Consider the following 22,782-nt stretch of genomic DNA (forward strand, 5'->3'; position numbering starts at 1 on the left):
AGACAAGATTTCCTGAATAAATTGGAAGCATGGGGACCATGGGAGAGAAGGTTGAAGGGTAGGGGAGAGGCAGGGAGGGGAGCAGAGAAAAATATAGAGCTCAATGAAAATCAATAAAATTAAAAAAAAAAAGAAAGCAGGCCGAGCAAGCCATGAAGAGCAAGCCAGCAAGCAGCTCCCCTCCATGGCCTCTGCATCAGCTCCTGCCTGCAGGTTCCTGCCCTGCTTGAGCTCCTGTCCTGACTTCTGTCAGTAAAGAACAGCAGTATGGAAGTGTAAGCCAAATAAACCCTTTCCTTCTCAGGGTGTTTCACCGCAGCAACAGAAACCCTAGCTAAGACACACTCCTAGGCCACCCAGTCTCTCCTCCTCCTCTCATGGTTATACCTGGGGCAGCTGAGGCAAACAGCACACGTACTGCTCCAGTTCCTTCTGCTTTTAGATGACACCCACGTGAGACCCTGCAAGCCCCCATCTGGGAACTTTCTATTACATCATTGATTATGTGTTTATTTGTAGAAGGTGAATAGTGCCTTAAAATACACCAAACATTAGTGAAAATAAAATTTCTCCCCCCCTCACCCTGCTCTCTTTTTAAAAATACTTTTCAGCATGAAGGTCCGGGACCAGGTGAATACAACTTGAAAGCACTCCCAGCAGGCTCCATTACCTCTTCTTTTCGATCTAAGGTTCCCCGATTCTTGCCTGTTGGTTCAGTAAGTATGCTAAGCGAGATATGTGTGTGTGGGGGGGGTCTTAGGATTCCACATGCTTGGATGGGGATTATCACGCACGACAGAGGTTGTATTGAAGTCCCAAGGCTTTGGCTAGACCTCGAGCTGCTTCTGACTTAAAGGCAGGCCACTGAAGGCCAAGGTAGACCAAGCCCGGGAACGATTTCAGAAAAATAACATTATAATCACCTCAGTGGCCTTTTCTGTTTTACATGGAAGCCTCCATCCTCCCTGAGAAAGTGTCTGCCAAGGCTGGGAGATGTTTGGAGTTAGGCCCACCGGGCATGGAGGAGTCTACGTGCTAGCCTTTTCCAGGGTGAATGCTCTGTCCCTGGGTACCAGAAGCTGCAAGCGTTGGTTCAAGGGATGACACATTTCACATGTTGTACTGCCTGATGGATTGTCTCACGTAAACCTCATCCTAGAAACAGCTTCCCCGCTCCCCCAAAGTAAGTATGTTTTCTTGTCCTGGGTGATAGAGTTGATGCAGGAACTCCAAGACTTTCCACTGCAGAGCCATTGGCAAGAACAGTTGGTCCTCTCGATGCTAACCACCGCCACCCTCCAGGGGCTAATGCCACCCTGTCGTAGAGGCAAAGGCCATTTCCCCTGAAGGATCCTTGGGGTCTCTCGAGAGGCAGCAGGGACCCTCGCTGGAGGACAGGGCTTTCTCGGTGTCCCGTGTAGCTCTCGTGACCTCAGAATCTGTCATCCTATTTCCTCTGGTATTGGGTTGTCCCCTCCCTGACTGCTCAGGTCAGTGGATCACAGCCTCTTGGGTGGGTCAAGGGACCACTCTTAGAAGCTTGAGCATTTCTTGGGAGTGTTTCATAGGGTTCAGGTCCCAGATGTTCTTGGGAGGCCTCTTTGCTTCCAAAGGCTGTCATGGGCATGGAGGACAAGGAAAGCATCTTTGGAGTCTGTGTAAATATTAACTCTGTTTCTTTGGGACCATTCTAGAGCTCAAGTGAGAGCTATCAGCTCTGCAAACTGAACGCTCTAGTTTCTAGGTACTGGTCCTGATTCAGGTACCTTGAAGTCAACGACTGTTGTGTGTCCTGCATACTGGATTCCCTCTTTTTCAAGAACTTCATCTGTGTCAAGGACCAAGTATGGTGGCCAATGGTTGATCTGAGAGATTGGGATGAGCTATAACTATCCATGAGGACGTCCTCACAAAAGTGGGCAGGCTCCCCTTTCTCTTCTGGTAGATGAGAAGTCTGTTACTAGCCAGTCAGAGTTTCCATTGGAATTAGAATGTTTGTTGTTGTAAGGTTCATGGGCCTTAAAGGGACAGTCAAGTGTAGACTTTTGGGCTCAGGAATTAGGAATTCAGTGGCAGCAGCTGCCCACAGGTACCCAGGTTAGCCCTTTGCTACCCCATCTAATTATTTATTTCTGTATCCTATGGGCTGAGGACAGGGGCCTTGAGATGGGCAATCACACCCAAAGCTGTGCCCTGTCTCTGTTGTGGACACATGAAATTTGGACTGAGTAGGTAACGCTAAGGCAAGAGCTGATGCCTTCAAAATGTCCACTGTAGAGTGGCTGGGCTGTAGAGGGACCATTGTTTGGAGATGTGATGCAGACAATCAGTCAGTGGAATTACAGACAGACAGACAGTTCTCCAGTGACTGGAGAACTTTTATACTTTGGTGGCATCAGCAGTACCCAAAACAGACATCTGACTGGGTCTATAGGTCAGACCTTTCTCATGATAACCAAACTCCTGAGAAAACCAAGCAGATTGCTAGAAAGTAGTGTCCACTAAGTAGGGGCTGGTGTCTGGGGTTGTTCCTTTCTCTTAGAGAAAAATTTCAAGATCACCTGGTGACAGCGAAATTAGGACTAGAGGATTGTGCTGGATGTTCTGCAGTCGGATGACAGGGTGCCGGAGCCACAGCCGTCAGCCTTCTGAGGGGGTGGCTTGGTGTGTGTGCCTCCCTGGCCTCTTGCTCTGTGGGCCGGCCTTCCAGGCCTGCGCACTCCTGCTGCGTCCCCATTGATAGCACTAATAAAGGCTTCCGCTTCCCTTGACGTGTGGCCAGGACTTGATTAGATTTCCAGGCTGCTCCTTTGCTTTTGGCCAAGCAAACATCCTGCCTTTAAAAGGCAGCTTTGTAAGCAGCTGATGTCATCTGCCAGGCTGACTGCTCTGTTCCATGCTCAGGGGTGATGCTGTTTCCACCCACTGCCTCCCAAAGAGAGAGACTGAGCAAGGAGGGGCAGGCATGACCAGGAATGAGAACACTGGATGACAGTGGTGGAGCCAAGACGCTGGGTGCAGGCTGGGCAGAGCGCTGTCTGATTTGGCAGGGTCCCAGCGAGCCTTGTGTCCCCCTGCCAGGCAAAAACGCTGTACAATTGGGTGGCTTGGGGCCATACTGGGTACTGGCGCCAGGACTCAAACCCAGGTTTGCTGAATTTGGAAGCCTGTATCATCACTGTTCTTTTCCTCCTTTCTGTTTGTGTGTGTGTGTGTGTGTGTGTGTGTGTGAAAGAGAGAGAGAGAGAGAGAGAGAGAGAGAGAGAGAGAGAGAGAGTGAGAGAGAGAGAAAGAGAGAGAGAGAGAGAGAGGAGAGAGAGAGAGAGAGAGAGAGAGACAGCACATGCATGTGTGTGGACCAGAAAAGGGCATTGACCATTTCTGTCACTCCTGCCTTATTCTTTTGAAGCAGAGTCTCTCCCTGAATGTAAAGCTCACATATTTCAGCTAAGAAGGCAGCCAGCAAGCCCCAGAAGTTATTCTGTCTCAGGAGTTACAGCACATTCAAGATCATGTTTGCCTTGTTCTCTGGGTGCTGGGGTCTCAACTCAGTCCTCTGAAGTCCCTTTCTTCTCGTGTTTTTTTTTCCTTTCTTCCTTTCTTTCTTTCTTTCTTTCTTTCTTTCTTTCTTTCTTTCTTTCTTTTTTTAAGATACACAGTGTTACTTTACTGTATAGTCCATTTGGGTCTTGAACTCATGATCTTTCTGCCTCCCTCTAAGTGCTAGGATCACAAGTGCGAACCACCATGCCCGGAAAACCCTGCCCCTGACCACTACACTGGTGTTCTTCCAAGGGGCGCTGAGATAAAGACTCCTTGGCTTTCGAGAATGTGTATGTGTGCATTTTCAACATGTCAATCAGTGACCAAGAACTGGTCTCAGTCTGAGGAAAGGGCATTCATTTCTGCTCTAAAGAGAAACTTTGACTGAATACTTGGCAAAATGTTTTGTTTAAGAATTTCGACAGCCAGTTGGTGGTAGAGAATGCCCTTAATCCTAGCACTCAGGAGGTAAAGGCAGGCAGATCTCTGTGAGTTTGAGACCAGCCAGGTTTACAGAGCAAGTTCTATCTAGGACAGCCAGGGCTACACAGAGAAACTTTGTCTCGAAAAAACAAAATCAGCTGGGTGGTGCACGCCTTTAATCCCAGCACTTGGGAGGCAGAGGCAGGCAGATCTCAGTGAGTTGGAGGCCAGCTGGTCTACAAAGTGAGTTTTAGGACAACCAAGAATGTTACACAGAGAAACCCTGTCCTGAAAAGCAAAAAGCAAATAAGCCAAAAAAAAATTTTTTTCAAATTCAAATTCAAAAAAAGAATTTCAACAAAATGAACACATGATGTCTAAAACTGAGCACTCAGGCTGGAGAGATGGCTCAGGCTAAGAGCCCTTGCTGTTCCTTGCAGAGGACTCGTGCAGGAGGCTCACAACCATGCCCATGTGCAAATGCCCACAAGCATACACACAATTAAAAGAAACTAATTATGAGAGTCACGGAGTCCACAAACGGGGCTAAGATACACCGCAGCCTGTCATACAGCCAGTGATGGGAACACAGGAACCAATTGGGGCTTTTGGCTTAAACATGTAGTTACAAAATCCAGTCTCTCCAGCCACTTGCCACAAGACCAGGGACAGTAGTCAGGAGGAAGATGGCATCCTCTGTGACAGGAACTGCCTGGGCCAGTGCCCCTGGGAGAAATCATGCTTCGAGGTATCTGGAGAGGGTAGCCCTGCCCTCACCCCCAGCAGGTGTCAGTGGTCCATGGCTTTCCTGCCCTTGTCTTGGCACCTCCCAGCCTCCCAGTGAATCCAACAGAAGCCCCTTCAGGTCCCAAGACACACTCTTTATCTCTCTGCAGGGGATGAGTCAGCCACAGCTCATCCAGCAGCTGGACACAGGAGCTAAGACTGTCGATCTCACCAGCCCCTCTCCCCTTTTTTGTCTTGTTTCAGAAAACACCGGGCCCGGGAGCATACACAGCTTCGAGACAGTTCCCTAAGCAGTCCCCAACCATCGCAAAAATGGGTAGAGAACACAGCCTCTTCTTCAATAACACAATTGGCTTTTAAAATAAAGTAACATTGACACCAAGCTACTTTGAGCTTTAGCATGGTCTTATGTCTGGAAAGATCTTTCCCCTTGTGACCTTGCCCGTTTCTTGTGGGGACTGACCTTGAATCAGTTGCATGGGTGACCATCCTGTAGGGTCCTGTCTGAACAATCAATTGCTCTGCTTAATCCAAGAGGAGAGCTGTCCCAGAGACTGGCCCAGGCTGTGCCTCGACGCCATGTGAGTGGCCAATGTGTCCAGGCTATGTGGACCTTCTCCATCACGCTAATGTTGGAAGATCTCCAGACCCCCTTGAAGGCTTCTATGGGTCGGTTGCATCAGCCCACAGGTAGACTTGGCAGGCTCCCAAAAGGTGGCACTATTCTCTCTTCCAACTTCCCGAGAACAGTTTGACTCAGCCATGTCTAGTGCCACACAACAGATAACATGGTGGCCCATGACGGATTCATATGACAGTGGTCTTGAGACAGTACAAAGGAGCAGCCTCAATTGCCTAATGACATTGTAGTACACGGTAGTACAAGTGTGTGTGCTGTATTTAGTACACAGCATAATCATTAGTATAAACCGAGCCATTAGCCTGTCTGTCGTGTGCAAGTATGGCGCTCTGGGACCATCCTCTCAGGCACCCTTGTCACTATCTGCCTGTTGACATCAATGTTCCCTCAGGAGGAGGGGCCTGGTCCCGGGTCCCCTGAGTATTCGCCATGCCACCTGGACACTTATGTGCAGTTCTGTCCTAGTTGGACATGGCCTTAGTGGGGAGCTTCAAGGTGTGTAGATGGGAGAGACTACGCAGAGAGTCATTATCTACACAGCCACGTGGGCGCCATCAGCCACACCGGATGCAGACCTTCCAGCGTGGCTGCCTGAAGGCCACCCGTGTTTCCTTCTGTCTGAATCCTCATCCACTACTCTGTAAGCGAGCCTAATAAGCTCGTTGGTTTCCCAGAGTGAACTTGAGAATTTTACCTTAGTTTGTCATTGGAACCTTAGGAGGGGTGGGGTAGATATTATTTGTATCTTCCTCAGGAAGGAATTTTAGTCATAGATACATTATAGCTATTGTGCAGAGCAAAATGCCTGATAATGGATGGCTGTGTTACTGGTTTAATTATTGTAATATGTATTTATCCCCTTCTCTTGCTTTGTATAATTTTCTATATGTTAAACCTGTCTGTGTGTGCACATGTGTATGTGTGTACATGCGTGCGCGCATGTGTGTGTATGTGCGTACATGCGTGTGTGTGTGTGTGTGTGTGTGTTGAAAATCACACACAGGACCTTGTGTATGATGAGCATGGAGTTTATCACCAAGCCTCAGCCCAGCTCATTTATCATTAGTTTAGAGTGTAAGCCTTTTACTTATTAAAAAAAAAACAAGCAAGTTCACAGTAAAACAGTGGGATATGGGGTAGGGAGATGGCTCTAAGTAGGTTACAGTGCTAGAACCCACATAAAAGATGAGCATGACAAAATGCATAGAACCCTAGTGTTGGGGCAGGGGGCAAGACAGGCACAGGAAGATCCCAGGATTCACTGACTGGTCAGTCTAGCTGAAATGGTAACCTCCAGATTCAGTGAGAAACACAGTCTCAAAAAATACTATGGAAAATGATAGAGGGAGACACTCAAAGTTGACCTACAGCCTCACATGCAGGTCACACACACGCACAACTAACACACACATACACAAACACCCCAGTATACTATGTTATACCCATAGCAACTCAGGCATCTCGTGTTCACTCTTGATTGCATCATTTCCATGTACTTGATTTAATCTTACGTTTTGTTCATCACGGCTTTAGAAGCATAAGCTATACCAATGACATAGGTGTCCGTATATATGCATACATATATCATATCATATTATATATGACATCTAGGTTTACATAAGCAAAATCAATCAGTGAGTGTGCATGATCCCATTAAGTGCCCATGACTATGTTTCTGATTTCAAGGCAATGGAAATCTTGAGCATCTACTATGTGCTGGGTGCTGTGCCAGGGTTGAGGGGCTTGGGACAGAGGTGAAGGGTCATGGGATTGAACTTGGCAGGACAGTAAGGGAAATCAGGCCTGAGAGGGAGTCTAGGAGCTATGCTGAGAAGCTCCAGAGAATCCCTGAGTTCAGAGGCTTCAAGAATGTCCTCCTGCGGGTGACAGCTCTCATGTGAAGACCAGCTCTAGTCTTTGAAAGATGCCAGATCACTGACAGTGCCCAGAGGAGGACTATGACCTGCCACATGTGTGCAGTGGAGGGAGAAGGCAGCAGAGCCAAGCCCCAACACATGCAAACAGGGAGCCTGGCCAGTGCCCCAGAGACCCAGGAGATGAACAGGGAGGAAAGAAGAAGCTGATCAGGGGCAAGGACCACCATCTGGACAAGGGCTGAGGGAAGAAGCAGAGGAAGTGTGACTCTGCGAAAGTGAAGGGGGAGAGGGCATGGCAGGGAGCACAGATGTGGGAGGGCGGGAGGGCAGAAAGTCCTTTCCTAGGTCCAGGAGGATCACCAGACTGGCCCTATGGAGGACAGCAGGACCCAGATCCTACTGCTGGGTGGCTCTGTTAGGTTTTGGTGTGAGTGTGTTTTATGTTTCTGTTGTTGTAATAAAATATACCTAGAAAAGCAACTTAAGGAAGAAGGGCTTATTTTGGCTCATAGTTCAATTACAGTTTAACTCGGTGGATAAAGTCAAGGTGGCAGCTTGAAGCGTCTAGTCACATCCATAGTCAAGAGCAGTGTTGTGGTTTGGATGAAAACAGCCATATAGGCCCACCCGGGGTGGCACTATTAGGATATGTGGCTTTGTTGGGGGTAGGTGTGGCCTTTTTGGAGGAAGTGTGTCAGTGGGGGCCGGTTTTGAGGTCTCAGATACTCAAGCCAGGCCCAGTGTCACTTTCTCTTCCTGCTGCCTGAGGATCTGGATGTAGAAATCAGCTGTTCCCCCAGTGCCCTGTTTGCCCGCAATCTTCCATGCTTCCTGCCTTGACAATAGATGGATTAAACCTATTAGCTGTAAGCCAGCCCCAGTGAAATGTTTTCCTTTATAAAGTTGCCATGGTCATGGTATCTCTTCACAGCAATAAAAACCCAAAGATAAGCAGAGACAATGAATTAATCTATGCTTGTTTGGTGTGGGACAATGGTCTGTATTCTGTCAATTATGTTTTAAATAAATGCTGATTGGCCGGTAGCCAGGCAGGAAGTATAGGCAGGACAACCAGACAGGAAGTAAAGGTGGGTCAGTGAGAATAGGAGAATTCTGGGAAAAAGGAAGTTCATTCTGCAGTCCTGTCCCAGCCACAGAAGAAGCAAGATGTGACTGCCCTGCCAAATAAGGTACTGAGCCATGTAGCTAACACAGATAAGAATAATGGGCTAATATAAGTTGTAAGAGTTAATAAGAAGCCTGAGCTAATGGGCCAATCAGTTTATAGTTAATGCAGACCTCTGTGTGATTTCTTTGGGACTTAACGATTGCGGGGACTGGGTAGGACAAAAACCCCGACAGCACCTGTTTATGCTCAGCTTGCTCCCACCATTTGTGCAACCCAGGTCCTAATCAACACAGGTCTGTCTTCATCAATCAATATGAGATAATCCTCCACAGGCATGCTTGGAGATTCATTTCTCAGGTGATTCTAGATTTTGTTCAAGTTGAAAGCACCAACCATCACACTGGATAATGCTTTAGTCACTGTTCTATTGCTGTGAAGAGACCCCATGACCAAGGCAGTTTTTATAAAAGAAAGCATTTAATTGGGGACTTGCTTATAGTTTCAGAGGCTCGGTCCATGGTAGGGAGCACGGTGCCAACCTGTAACTGTTTGCTCGATTTGGGAAATAACCAGTCCATCTTAAAGATAAGCAATTATATTTTTAATTGTTATAAAGGGAAACTCACACCACAAGAATGGGAATTCTGAGTTCCTCTGTGTTCCACAGAAATCACCCAGTTTTCTTCCTGGGCTCCAGGTAGCTACACCTTAACTAGGTTCCACTTCTTAAAGGTGATTGGTTAACAGAGCTTCCCCCATCACCAGCCACCAGCATCTGAGCTGGAACATAGGTAGCTTTAACTCTACAGCTTTAAGAAATAGGGCCCTAGGAAGAGGTTATTTCTACCTATTGAAGATAAGACTGTCTCATTTCTGCATCTGGATAAGGGTTATGGAATAGGAAGGCATTGCCCAGAAAGTGTTCTGGGGGAAGCTGGAACCTGGCATGTTAGCAGGTGTTGGTAGCTCTTGCTAAGACAAGCAGAGGCCTGACCTCAGGCTCTTACAAGCTTGACTCCTGACTGAGGTCTCAGACTCTTTGATTTTAACAAAGAGTATGTGGAGCCTACCAAGCCCAAGGGGAGGGTTCCAGGCTTGGATTTAGGGCCTGCCTGCCCCACCTTCTCTCTACAGGAACTAAGTGGGGGATGGGAAAACTATATTTGTGTTTATGAACCACACATACGACTCCAGACAGATTCTCCAATGCCTGCATTATTCAAGGGTTTTAATAGTATATCAAGAACAACTTGGCTGAGCATAAAATAAAGGATCTGGCATTGTCAGATGGTCCAAGTGTCCCAGAGTCTTATTGATGAAGATCCTAGTGTTGACAGTGCTGAGGGAGGTCCTGGTGTTGACAGACACAAGCCCTGTATTCTTAGTACTGTCACAAACTAAGTAGTAGTAGGTAAGACATAATGATCTCTTTCTTGGGGACAGAGCCTCCAATACTCCCCACAAGTTTGTGGACTACCAAAGAGGCGATTAGCAGTTGATTAGGAACAGACACATGTAACATGAGGGCCTACTTGTTGGGGTTTCTGTCCTGCTCAGTTCCCATAGTCAGTAAGGTCCCAAAGAAATTACACAGAGGTCTCCATAATTTATAAACTGATTGGCCCATTAGCTCAGGCTTCTTATTAACTCTTGTAACTAATAGTAACCCATTATTCTTATCTATGTTAGCCACATGGCTCAGTACCTTTTTCAGCAGGGCAGGTCACATCCTGCTTCTTCAGTGTCTGGACAGGACTGCAGAGGAAGCTTCCTTCTTCCCAGAATACTCCTGTTCTCATTGTTCCACCTCTACTTCCTGTCTGGTTATCCCGCCTATACTTTCTGCCTGGCTACTGGCCAATCAGCATTTATTTAAAATGTAATTGACAGAATACAGAATTGTCCCCCACCAGACATGCATGAACTTTCCAGGTTCATGTGTCACTGTAAGGATCCTGAGAAGCCGATTCAGTTGCTGGAATTGAAGAGGCATAGGAATTGAATGGAGCTCCTACCTTCCTGGTGCCTTTGAGAGCACAAGATCTGCCCATCTCCAGACCCAAGAGCTCTCCCTTGTAGATATCCATCTGCCCCTCACTCTGCTCCCATCCCCCAGGTCTTCTCTTCTGGCCTCTCTGCCATGACTTCTGCTGCTCTTTAGCTTTTTCTTCCACCAGGAGCAGCATCCCTCCGTGTCCTCTGGTTATATGAACATCAGACCTGCTGTCTCTTCTCGTGATGGGTAATGGCCAGAGGAGGTAGAGAGGAAGAGACTAGAGAGAGAACAGCTAAAGGGATTCTGGGATCCTGGCCATCAGAAGTGCTACTGTAAAGATTACTAGTGTAAAGTGGGAGGATGGACAGAGGACCAGCTGGGAGCACTAGGTCAAAGGTAAAACAGCAAACTTGGGTTTGAGAGGCACTCCAAAGTGTAGAAGACTACAAGGGCATAGTTTCTATGCATACTTACCTCAAAGGGTTCAAAATCAAATAGTGGTTTAGAAGGCAATGAATGACAGCTTCCCAAAGTCTAAAGACGTATTTGAGAGCGGGAAGAGTCAAATGATGGAGAACAAGAGGGTGATGACAATCTGTACCTGGATAGGTTCCCTGTGTGTGTATGCCCAGTCCATCTGCCAGCCTGTGGACCAGCGTATGGACCCACAGCGGTCCATCCAGTCAACTGGACATCAGGCTTCTGGAGCTCCACAGCCCGACACACAGTTCCCATAGTCGATACCTCCAGCTGCCTGGCATCTTCTGAACACCGTCAGTGTTTGGGGAGTCCACACTCCTTGAGTGACCTTTGCTTAAGGAACTACTGCTCTGGCTGGGTGATGAGTGGTATGGAGCTCTGTCCTGTCCCCTTCTTGCCAGACATCCTGGTGACACTGGTAGTGGTGGTGGGGGCGTTTCCAGGTGCTCAGGGTCCCTGGACTGCCCTGACCTTCTCAGGACATTGTCAGAGAAGACTCCTATGGTGCCAGTGTCCAGGAGCCCATTTCCCTTCTACTGTGGCAATGAGAAACTGGGGTTTCTCTGTTCTCAGAGCCCTTGAGCTCTTTGTGTCTTTAGAGGATGGCTGATGACAGAGTCCAGACCCTGGATTCTCAGGCGAGGGTGGATAAGACATGACAATCTCTTTCTTTGGGACAGAGCCTCACCCCTACCAAGGCTGTGAACTACCAAAGGGGTGATTAGCAGTTGACTGTGAGTCCAGTGTCATGTAAGGGGCCAAGTGCTGGGCATGGATGTGTATTAGGGTCGTCATTGCCACTTTCATCCCAAGAGAAGACCTAGGAGGAAAGGCACCCACCACTGTTCCACAGGTAATGAGGACAAAGACGCAACTGGGTGTGTTCTCTGTGTGCCCCTCCAGAGGGATCCATGCTGTACCCATTAAATAGAAGGGGGCTGGCATTAGGAAGGACTTAGCTGGTGGAAGGACTAGCTGGTGGAACATCTCAGAAAGGAATAGAATTTTAATTACATAAGCTGCTATATTTTGCGTCCTGGGGTTTGTGGCTTCTGTCACAATTGACTGGATCAGGGCAATACTAGTGAAGCCAGTCTATAGGATGCCAAGTGACCCATACAACAAGTGACCGAGTGGATCCTCTTGCTCAAGAACAGACTGCTCTGTGGCTTGGTGCTGTAGGAGCAGGGCTGGGGACAGTGGGACTGAGGGCCAGTGTGGTGGTGTCCAGCCCAGAGTCCTCAAAAATGTTTTTTATATAATCATAATCCACAAAGCAGGTGCTATTCCTTTGCTATTTTGCAGATGAGAAAACAGGTACAGAGAGGTTAAGCATCTTGCTCAAGGCCACCCAACCAGTGGAGGACCAAGAGAGGTTCCAACTCGGTTGGTAACTACAGTTACCAACCTCTGTCAGGGTAGGATGGAGGTCATGGCTGCTTTAGTCCCAGATCTCTGTTTCCAAGTGCCTGACCTAGGGCTCCTTGGAGCAACTGTTGCCTGGTGCATTACCTTCAGGGAACCCGTTGTCTTTACAATCGAAAGCATTTGGTGACAGTTCCAGAGGATCCCTGGCAGGGCACAGCGGAGACTTTCCAGGCATCTCCCTAGGCTCAGCACTGTGGGGTGGGCAAATGGGAGGCTTGTTTAGTGGGAGGATTCCCAAGGCCAAGAGACATTTGCATGGTGATGATATCTGAGTCCCGGGTCAGGGAACAGTACAACAATGAGCACTTTGGTACCCCAAAAAAGAGTTGGAGTGGTGGCAGCTGAAATTCTGTTCATATCCGTGTCTACAGATTGGCACTGTTAATTCAGACACCCACATGTGTGTCGGGGGGGTATGCCTTAGAAAGTGGTGGGTGGGCTTGAGGCCCAGAGCGAAGCAGTGCAAGGCACATCTCAAGCCTTGTCCCCAGACTTAGGCAGACTTATGTCCCCTTCTGCAGGCACAGTGGGTCTACATACGAAACTGACTTTCTTAATCTCCAGTGAGGGCTTGTCAGCACAGTGAGGGTCTGTGCACTGAACGGGGTAGGGCTGGGGTGTTAGGAAATGCCCAGATTCGATGAGTCTCCACTGCCTGACCCTCCAACATTTCACGAGTTCCAAGTCAGCAGGGCAACACTTTCTCAAACAGAAGGCTGAGCCTCCACCTTTCCCTCCAGCCTCTCTCCAGACTGGCAGACACCACCACTGTGTCTATGACAGCCTTTAGGGCCGAACACTGAGGGTTCAGGCGTGTAACAAGTAACATGAGATTCTCTGTCAGTCACAAGAGATTGTGTGCCCAAGGACACACAATCTCTTCCGTAGCCCAAGGAAGAGCTACGGAAGGTGGTCCGGTCCGTGGAGATGGGCACAGCCCTGCATACCTGTAATCCTAGCACCTGGGAGAGACAAGGGGATCAAGAGTTCAAGGTCATCTTGGCTATATCCTGACTTCAGGCCAGCATAGGTTACATGAAATCTTGCCTTTGAAGGAAAGTGGGGAGAGGGCTGGGGATGTAGTTCATTGGTAGCAGGCACATGCATGCTTGCCATGCTTAAGAGCCTGGTTCAATGTGCAACATCACTACTGAATGTGGGAACTCTCAAAGACAGTTGGGCTCCCCCAAAAGTCCTCCTTCTCTAGGCCACCAATGTCATGTTACAAGGTCATGGTAGAGGTAGGGATGGAAGGTGACTGCAGTGGGAGCCTGGGGCAGCAGAGGGCACTGAGGAACTCACATAATGGCTGTCCTTAAAGTATGGGGTGGTGGGGTGGAGTAGTGGGGGTGTCTGCCACTCTAGGGTGTAGGAGGCAATCCCTTGGGGTCATGATAAAGCAGAGCTTCCCTGAGAACTTACATCATTCTTTGAACAATTTTGGTGCATGTTTTGGAGTAGATAACTTGTATTTTTATAATTATGTAATTACTGAGGTATAATTACTTCAGATGCATTATTGTGAGCTTCTCAGCAGACAGGTCCACCTGGATGTGGCCCAATCACCCCCCCCCCAATCCTAGAGGTTCACAGCTCGCCCGGCAAGGCTCTCCTATTGGAGATCCAGACCTTGGAGGTTGGCCTTCTTTTCTCCTCCTCATCTCTTCTCCACCACCTTCCCAGGTTCCAACTGCAGTCTTGAGAGCTTCTCTGATGTGACCCTCCTCTCCATCGTACTGCATGCCAGAAGAATGAACACACTGCTTCAGACAGTCCCGTTTCCCCTTCAAGGGTCTTTTATTCAGTTTCCAAGGTCACTGGGCCCTGTCCCCCATGGCCTCCAAAGAGGGAACACTTAAGTCAGAATGCATTCGGTGTCTTTCCCACTGCTCAGACTAACCATCTCTTCAAGGTATACCAATAGTATTTGCTTAGTTTTTACTCTTTTTCTAACAGAATTCCATAAAAATATAGATGTTTAGCATATATATATCTATCTATATTTATATACACACACATACACATAGAGACCTTCAACCGAGAGACCAAGGATTGAATATCTTCCCTCTGGCCTGGGGCTGTGACCAGGGGATACCAGCTCCCTGGGGACACGAGGGAACATGCAGTGCTAAGGCAGTAAAGGACAGAGCCAGGCTCCAGTGGTCTTCTCCATCCAAGAAAGCTGTGCTGGCCATGGTAAACCAGGCAGCTCTCAACACCCTACATTCTCAAGCGAGAGCAAGATGAAACTGAGGGAGATTCAGCCAGAGTGCAGGGGAGAGAGGGGACTCCCTGCTAGACCTTGAGGGATGGTTCCTGAGGGAAGTTCCAGAGGCAGAGTGGCAGGCTGACAAGTCAGTGAAGGACATTTGCCTGGCAGCCTGACCCCTGGCACATGGGCACATCCTCCTCCATCCACCCAAGCATGGCCTCTGTGGGGATCTGGAAAGGGGGAGCATAAAAGGCCAAGCTGGGGTATGAGTCACTCAACAAAGCCCAGGGTGAAAACTGGGCTGGGGATGAGGATGTGCATTGGGGGGAGTCCTAGAAATGGTCACTTCTATGTCCCTCACCCCAGAGGGACCTGCACTGTAGGGAAAGCCTTGCAGAAATGTGTGTAATCAAGGTACTAGAAATGGCTAGGTCAGACCCTGTTTTGTATTTCAAGGCCTATCCTAGAGGCCATTGGCATAAGGCCCATGGAGCCTGCTGGCTGGGGCATGTTTCCAGGGAGACGAGAGTGGGTACAAATGGAAGCCTTAGGGAGGCCTGGCCTGACATGAGCCCCAAAGGCACTTGGTGGCACACAGAAAGTACCCGTAGCTCTCAGGAAACCTCCCCACAGAGGCAACACTGGGCATCAACAGTGCTAATTCAGTCTCATAGGAACGCAGGAGCCCACTCTCCTCCCTGTATCTGGGACCTCAGGCTGTGGCTGTCCTGGGCAAGGCCCAAGATCAATCTCCAAGTCTGCACTGCCCTGAGATTGGATGGGGGAAGTGTGTCCAAGGTTCTGGGCACGTCACAGCTCTGGAAAGTTACCTAGGTTCAGGCCAGTTTGTCTCCCAAGGTACCAGGAAAGGCCAGGAAAAGCCTGGCTCTGCCAGAGGGCAGCTGGCAGGTTCATCTCTATGGGACACCACTCAAGACTGGTTCATCCAAAACCAGGAAATCCAGGGAGGGGGTATCAGGGAACCTGAGGGTGGGGCTTGGGTCTAAACACACCTTTTATCTCAAGGGGCCCCATGCTCAGCAACACCACAGTGTCGGCCTCCAGGGAGCAAGGCATTTGCTTTGGATGCAAATCTTGTCCACCCAGCGTCAGATAGGATCTCAGGCCTAGCTGGCCCCGCAGTGGGTGGGGGTGGGTGGAGAACTGGCATCGGAGCCTGTGGAAGTGTTCACTAATCATCTATTCCCTGAGGCCCACACCTGAGTGCAGCCGTCCCCCCCTGCCCCCTGCCTGTGTCTGCTGTGCACACTGGACGGCCCGCAGCCTCTGCAGAGGCTCACAGCTCTCTGGGGATGATGGAGAAGGGGAGCACAGGGTTGCTGGCCTCCAGCTCCAGGGCAGTGAGAAAGCAGTCGACGGCAGCCTCATTCTGGCCCTGGTCCTGCAGCACCTCACCCAGGCCCTGCCAGGCCTCGTGGCAGGTGCTCTGCCGCTCCACAGCATCCCGCAGCACCTTCTGGGCCAGGCTCTTGTGGCCCAGTTTTCTCAGCATCAGACCCTAGAAATGAAGCAAAGGGCAGGGTTAACAAGACCTGGACAGAGGGAGCCTAGCAACCAGAGAGGGCAGCAGCAGCTTGCTCCTGGCCACCAGCCAGAGAGGCCCTAGGTCTGGCTTGGCCACAGACAAATGACCATGTCCTTTATTCATGCAAAACCTCTCTGTCCCTGACCAAACCCTGCTTTAGCCCTGCAGGAACTAGGTTCCTTCAAGAGACAGGCCTATAAGTCTAGACCTGATTTTGAGTGGCTCCATGTGGGGGATTCTGGGCCCTCAGTTCACTCTTCAACACATGGGGAAGAAAGTTAACGAAAAATATCCCAGCATGGCTATTTAGGATGACGCAGCTCAAATGAGTCAGTGGATGCAAAGCTGTCCAAGAAACACAGCCAGGAGCATGCCACCTGCAGCATGGAGCTGCCCCTCACCCAGGAGCACCAAGAGCGAAGGCACATCTAGTTTGTGACAAGGAGGGGAAGCTTCTCCGCTTGCATCAGCAGCCCGTCTTCCTGAGAGCCAAGCACCCAGCAGACCCCACGCTGGCAGCTGAGGGTCACGGGAGGGAGAGGGTCAGGGTGGGCAGCAGCTGCTGAGGGAATGAGTTAGCAGGGGCTCAGGGATGCAGAACCTGGAAGTCCAGGTCAGGAGCGGGAAGCATGGCCTTGCATTTTAGCTCAGCCGACTATTCCCAGAACTAGAGGAAGTGCCAGAAATGGTGGCAAAGGGGGTAGAAGTGAAACTGGCAGCCTTGAACACTCTCCCCCAACCCCCCAAACACACACTGGGTACAAGGGACAGGGTGGAGGGGCATGAGGAAGGCTCAAGTCCCAGAAAGGCTATGTACTATTTCATTGATATCTGGCCAGGCCCTGAAGGCATCCCAAGATGCCGAGAAGTAAGGGTGGGGGTAAATCTCCAGCTCTGACTTCCTCGGTAGGCAAGGGACCAGGGTGAGTGCGGGGAGCTGGCTCTGTGCTTGAAGCCCCCTCTCTGCAGCCCGCCCACTGACGGCCATGTACATTTTTAGCTGGATTATTTTCCTCCTCCCTAAGCTCCAGAGAGTTAGGCCTTTGGTTGCTATGGAGATGCACCAGGAAAGATGTACATGGCTGACTTCATAAAGTCCTAAGAGAGCTTGGAACACGACCAATTAGGCAAGAAAGATGGTACTCAGGAAGACTGGGAAAAGGCTAGAGGTGCCAGCTGGAGGTCCTGGGGCCAGGAAGCAGGGAGGCAGAACTGACTTCCAGGATAGCACCTTCCTGTCATAGACACGCCCAAGGAAGGACTTAGCAACCTCAAGCTGTAAAGAGCAGGTGGGGGTAGGGTGTAGCCTCCAAGGACTCTGCATCCAACCAGACACACACAGCTTGCTGACTCAGGGTTGCCAGAACCAGGGCAGTGCCTGGCTGGCCAGCGGTGCTCCGGGCCACACTGTTCTGTCCACAGGGCCTAGCCCGGGGCAGGACCTTGAGTAGCTCACGATGGAACAGGGCCCATAGGGCGGAGAGAGGAAGGTTCTAGCGGATGGCTGCCAGACACCAAAATGGGAGGTCTGAGGAGGCCTGTGAATGCTGACCACAAGGAGTGACAGAGGCCGGAGGTGGCCAGCAGGGCCTACCAGAGAGGGTACTCTGAGCTTGCTTGCTGGCACCTTCTTGCACAGCATGTTTTACTGGCAAGAAGTGTTCCATCGCAGAGGAGTTTGAAGCCCCTTGGATCTCTAGCTGAGCCCAGTGGTGCAAGCCTGTCATCCCAGTGAACTGGGAGGCCGGGGAAGGAGCATAACAAGTTCAAAGCCTGCCTGGGCAGCAGAGTTCTAGGCTACTCTGGGGGAACTTAGTGAGACCATATCAAAACAGAGGGAGCTGGGGGTGAAGCTCAGAGGTTCCAGGACAGGCACCCAAAGCTACACAGAGAAACCCTGTCTTAAAAAACAAACAACAACAACAACAACAAACCCAAACCCAAACCCAAAACTAAACCAAAACAAAGAAAAGGTATGGGTGTGTGGGAAGGAGCCAGAAGTTTCTGTTGGCCGAATAGTGTGTCTCCGTAGAGGACAGAGGCCAGGGCTCAGCAGAAAGCCTGGCTCTGTTGAATCCCAGCTCTGCCACTGATGTGCTGTGACCCCAGGAAGCGGTCATCAACCTTCTCCTTATCTGTGAACTGGGGGACAGGACAGTCCTTCCTCACAGGGTCCTTGAGAATTCTGGAAGGAGGGATTTGGAGAAGGCACAGCCAGTTTCTCTGGAGGGGTACCGTGGGTGTGGGGCAGGGAAAGGCCAGCACTGCCCATGTCTTTAGAGGCAGGGAGATGCCAGGATCCTCTCTGTTAGGAAGGGCTGCGCAGTGGGTCTGGCTCCTGCCCTCCTGCCCCAACATGCTGACCTTAGAACCTGAAAGAAGACACCAGGTCAGACTGGGGTCAGGCTAAGGCTGGAGGCCCAAGGCCTGTAACAGAATCTGTGGCCACCTGCCCCTGACACCAGCAGCACTTGTGTTTGGTAGCAACTCAGCACTGTTTGCCGCCTGACAACTGGGTGGGACCCAACCACAGGAAGATGCAAGGTCTCACCTGCTGTCCCCAGCCTGGCTCTGTCCCCAGGGCCCATCAGCACCCTCCCGGCACTTTACTGGCTGTGAGAACAGGTCTCCAGGGAGATGGTGGGAACACAGAGCTGGTGTCTCAGTTCCATCCCATCCACACACGTCCCCAGTGAGTTGTGTGTCATCCCCTCCACCCCCGCCTGTCCTTCATCTGCTGAGAGCCATCCAGTCCTGTGAGGAGGCCCTTAGCTTCTGACCCTTCACTGTGGTGCCATGATTAGGCTGTCCACACACAGGGATTTGGTAGCCATGTACAAGTTATCTATGACCATGGGATACTACAGTGGCAAGGCACGCTTGGACTAGAAACAGCCACCATTGGTGAGGGACGGGCCTAGGTTCAGTCTCCAGAAATCCCTGTCTCTAGGCCCTCTCTCCCCAGCTCTCAGGGTGGGTACCTGCTCTCATCCACATTTCAGGTCTCTGCTCTCCCAGGAAGCCTTTCCTGAGATTAGCAAGCCTTAAGAGACACCACCCGTAAAGGTAAAAATAAAACACGGCAGGTCCCTGAGTGGCGGCAGTGGGCAGTGGGCACGAGACCGAGATGGAAAGGCACGCCATGCAGAGCGAAGCTGGATATTTATTTAGTGGGTAATGGAGGGGAAGGGGAAGGTGGCGGGAGGGGAAGGGGAGAAGAGCAGAGAGAAAGGCAGGGAGAGAGAGAGAAACAGGGGAAGGGAAGAAGTGGGGAGAAGGGAGCGAGGCAGAAGCTGTCTTTTTGGGAGAGAGACAGAAAGGAAGGGACTCAGAGACCTCCCCACCCCAGCTTTTATCTTTCCTACCTTCGGCTTTTCCTCTCTTTCTCAATCTCTGGCACTTTTTCCTCCGGGCCCTGTCACTGAAGAATGACCTGCTGCATCTGGTCACTGGTGTACTTCAGAAATAGTTCTGATGATATCTTTGCCGTAAATCTCCCATCTGCCTACATGGCTAAATTGCAGTCTCCTGTCCCTATTTAAATTGTTCGAAGTTTAACGTGGCACCTCTCGAAGAGGCAGCTTCTGCCTCGCTCCCTTCTCCCCGCTTCCCCCTCCCCCCTCTCTCCCTCTCTCTGCTCTTCCCCTTTCCCCCCTTCTCCCCTTTCCCTTCCCTTCCATAACCCACCAAATAAATACCCACTTCTTCTGCCTACCCATCTCAGTCTCTCACCCACCACGCGGCTTCCTGCCTGGGACTCAGCTGCCTTCGTGGCCCACCGTGGTTTCAGGACCCGCTGCCTGCCACCATTAGGGAACCTGAGGCATGGTCTCATGGCCCGCTGCCCACTGCTGCCACTTGGGGACCTGTAGTGTTTCTGCCGCTGCGCCCCTCAGGGAACCTGCAGCATTTTGCTTAAACCATAACACCACCTCCATACCACATTAGGTCACTGTGGCCATTTTCCTGCCAGCCTTTCTGCTCTAAGCAGGATAGCAGCTCAACAGAAGCCAGGTAGGAGGGACCTGGACACAGAGCCAAAGACACCTGGCTCAGCCTTAAGGGCATCCGAGCTGGACTTGTACAGTTCAGGCCTACAAGAGCCCCCCAAAGCAGGCAGTTTGAGGGGCCTGTGCCTTGCTGAGGTCTGCTCAAGACAGTGTGGAGACTGAGGGGTCTGGGGGCATTTCCCTGTTAGGAGCCAGGCTTTCTGTTGAGCTACAGATAGAATTGAAGCTACAGTTTGGTATAGAGAGGGTCTTGCTAGACTTCCTATGCTCTGTCACTTAACATTGTCTCACCCCCAGTGATCCAGTGCCCCACCATGTCGTCTCCTAAAGTAGGGGCACAGCAGGAAGGCCAGGCAGGGTTGGGCAGGGCTTTATCATCTCTTAGGAAGCCTACCCTGGGAAGCAGTACTTAGTTCTGGGCCAGCTGTGGGCCAAGCAAACTGTTCCTCCCCACCCCTGCCCTAAAGTATTTATAGAAGCTATTTTGGGAATTTTCTTTCTGAGCTCCAGGCACATTCTTGGAATTCTGTAACAGCCTTTCCAGCTGGGAAGCTGGGAATCAGCTGGGAGGCTGCTGGAGACAGCAGCTCCCCGGAGGCCGTGTGTGAAGACCTGCAGCGCAGAGGAGCCATTGCAGTGGAAGGCGCCTCTTCAGGAGACTCAGGGAGGCTGCATGCTTCCAGGTCAGTGCTGGCTCCAGGTTTGATCAGGTGTGCCACCTTCAGCCTGCCCAACCAGACTGGGGACACGCCCTTCTGTCCCACACCCCTTCCAGAACTAGAGTCACAGGCCAGTTCCACTCCCCTGTTGGAAGCAAAGGACACAACTCTTCCCAGATCCACCTTGTGTCCTGGTGATTTACTAACCCCACATCTCTTGAAGAGGCCCTTGCTGAGAAAGTGCCCAGATCCACTGGGAGCCCAGCCTAGGAGGGACCTTCTAGGGTAGCTGGTGGCTGTTGCCCTTGTGTTGCCAAGCCCATGCCCGTTCCTTTCTCTTTGTGGGTCTCTGGGGTGCAGTGTACTGGTCTAGAGACCCAGCTGGCTTCTCTGACTGAATGGAGCGGTCTTCAAAGAAGCCTCTGGGCTAAGAGGCCAAAAGCACCGGACTGCCCAGAGGCAGGTCATATCCTGTGACTCTGGCTTACAACAAACCAGGAAATGGAAGCCTTTGCCAGGCTCACCTCTGGTCAAGACTGGCCTTGACTCATTCTGAAGTCCTCAGGGGTAGAGTAGGAGGCTGCCTTTTCAGTGGAGTGAGAACTAGCCATTTGAGGACAGGGTGGCTTACTGGACAAGGGGGTTAATTAGTGGTTACCCTTAGTCGTAACCCCAGACAGTCTTTCCATTCCCTTGCTGATAAAATGGATTCTGGAGCTAAATCAAGTCAACTGTGCCCAACTGTCATCATGATCTGAACCTGTGCCCAGTCAGGCAAGCTGGGCAGGAGGAGTGGGGGTGGAGGAGATTCTAAACCCTGGCCTGTCTGATGCCGGGGAGGTAAGCACCTTGTACTAGCACCCCACCTTCCACTTCTGCTTGCTACAAGAAGCATGCCTCCAGGGAGACGTGGAGAGGAACTCCCAATGAAATCACCTCATCTGGGGATCAAATGGCCAAGATGGTCCTACTGGATGAACTTGTCTGCCAGGCAGAAGCTTCAATAGATAGCTCCCCCAGGCGCAGCCTCCACAGCCCCCACCCCACCCTCATTCTCCCCAAAGACAAGATTTCTGGTCTTCCCACTCCCCCAGTTGCCTGTACTCTTCAAGTCATCCACTACAGCTCCCCTGAAGAGACATCAGCACCCCGCTTTGGCCCCTGTACACCTAGGACACATGCAACAGAGGCAGATAGGTCTGGGGGCCCTGAGGTCTGGCAGAAGGGTGTGGGGGCCCTGAGGTCTGTGTCATCGCCCTGTCCAACTTTAGAGGACCTTTACAAACGGCAGGGCACCAAGCTTGACTTCTTAGCCTCTCAGGACACGCTTCCTCTGTAATGTCAGCAAACAGATGCCGAACCAGCCTGGCAGGGTGACACCCAGAGCGCAGGGCCAGCAGAGGCAGCAGAAAGCCTCGCCAAAGGCTGCCACCACGGCACCTCTTCAATTACCTCAGATCAGCCAAGGTAAGAGACTGCCTAGGCTCCTGTGTTCCATCTGTGGAGGTGCCCAGTGTTACTGAGAAGTTCTGTGAGAGAGATGAAGGGTAAGAGCCCGGGTCCCTTCCTGCCCTCCCTGAAGACCAACCCTCCTTCTCCAAGGACACTGATAAAGACTCTGCTTCTCTACTCATGCTACCTGGGGCAGACAATGTCAGGCTTCTCAACTACAGCCTTCGGCCAGCACACCGAGTTTAGGTACTCTAGCTGAGGAGGGTTTCGGGCAGTGGAGGAAGGTGGAGACTACCTGGCAGACACTCCTACTACCTGCGACAGCCTCCAGGACTAGATGGATCAGGGATCCTCTTGCTCTGGACTCTGCTGTGGGCACAGTAGAGCGTTATGTCCCTGCCATCCCTCTCTCCCACCACCTCAGGCACACAACTGCCAAGGAGGCAATGCCTTCATGCATGGTCTGACGTGGATTCCTAACTTGCATGGAGGGTGAAGTCAGAACCAGGCAGAGCTCCCCATCGCATCTTGGAAGGGCGATGGCAGACAGGGCAGCAGAACACCTGTCCCTGTCTTAGAAACCTTCACAGGCTTCTGCCCCCAGTGAGCGCTCTTCTCCTGGTGTTTGCCAGCCCTGCCC

General features: G+C 50.9%; 2 protein-coding genes and 1 long non-coding RNA gene across 9 annotated transcripts in view; 2 read left to right on the top strand and 1 right to left on the bottom strand.

Moving 5' to 3' along the window:
* Nucleotides 1-5,095, top strand: part of Stpg4 (sperm-tail PG-rich repeat containing 4) — a 48,279-nt gene extending 43,184 nt beyond the window's left edge. For both annotated transcript variants that reach the window (XM_085690943.2, XM_048416215.3), the window contains 2 exons: nt 612-716; nt 4,957-5,095. In XM_085690943.2, the coding sequence (XP_085547069.1) occupies nt 612-716; nt 4,957-5,073 (222 nt within the window). In that variant the 3' untranslated portion in view covers nt 5,074-5,095. The remainder of the gene's footprint in view (nt 1-611; nt 717-4,956) is intronic.
* Nucleotides 1-22,782, top strand: part of LOC125388291 (uncharacterized) — a 334,710-nt gene that overhangs the window by 200,357 nt on the left and 111,571 nt on the right. The window lies entirely within an intron of this gene.
* Ttc7a (tetratricopeptide repeat domain 7A) overlaps nt 14,037-22,782 on the bottom strand; it is a 102,985-nt gene continuing 94,239 nt past the window's right edge. For all 6 annotated transcript variants that reach the window (XM_048416303.3, XM_085690948.2, XM_085690945.2 and 3 more), the window contains one exon: nt 14,037-15,994. In XM_048416303.3, coding sequence (XP_048272260.1) covers nt 15,773-15,994 — 222 coding nt within the window. In that variant the 3' untranslated portion in view covers nt 14,037-15,772. The remainder of the gene's footprint in view (nt 15,995-22,782) is intronic.

This window comes from Myodes glareolus, chromosome 6 (assembly GCF_982192425.1).
Source record: "Myodes glareolus chromosome 6, mMyoGla1.1, whole genome shotgun sequence".
In the NCBI taxonomy this organism is placed as follows: Eukaryota; Metazoa; Chordata; class Mammalia; order Rodentia; family Cricetidae; genus Myodes; species Myodes glareolus.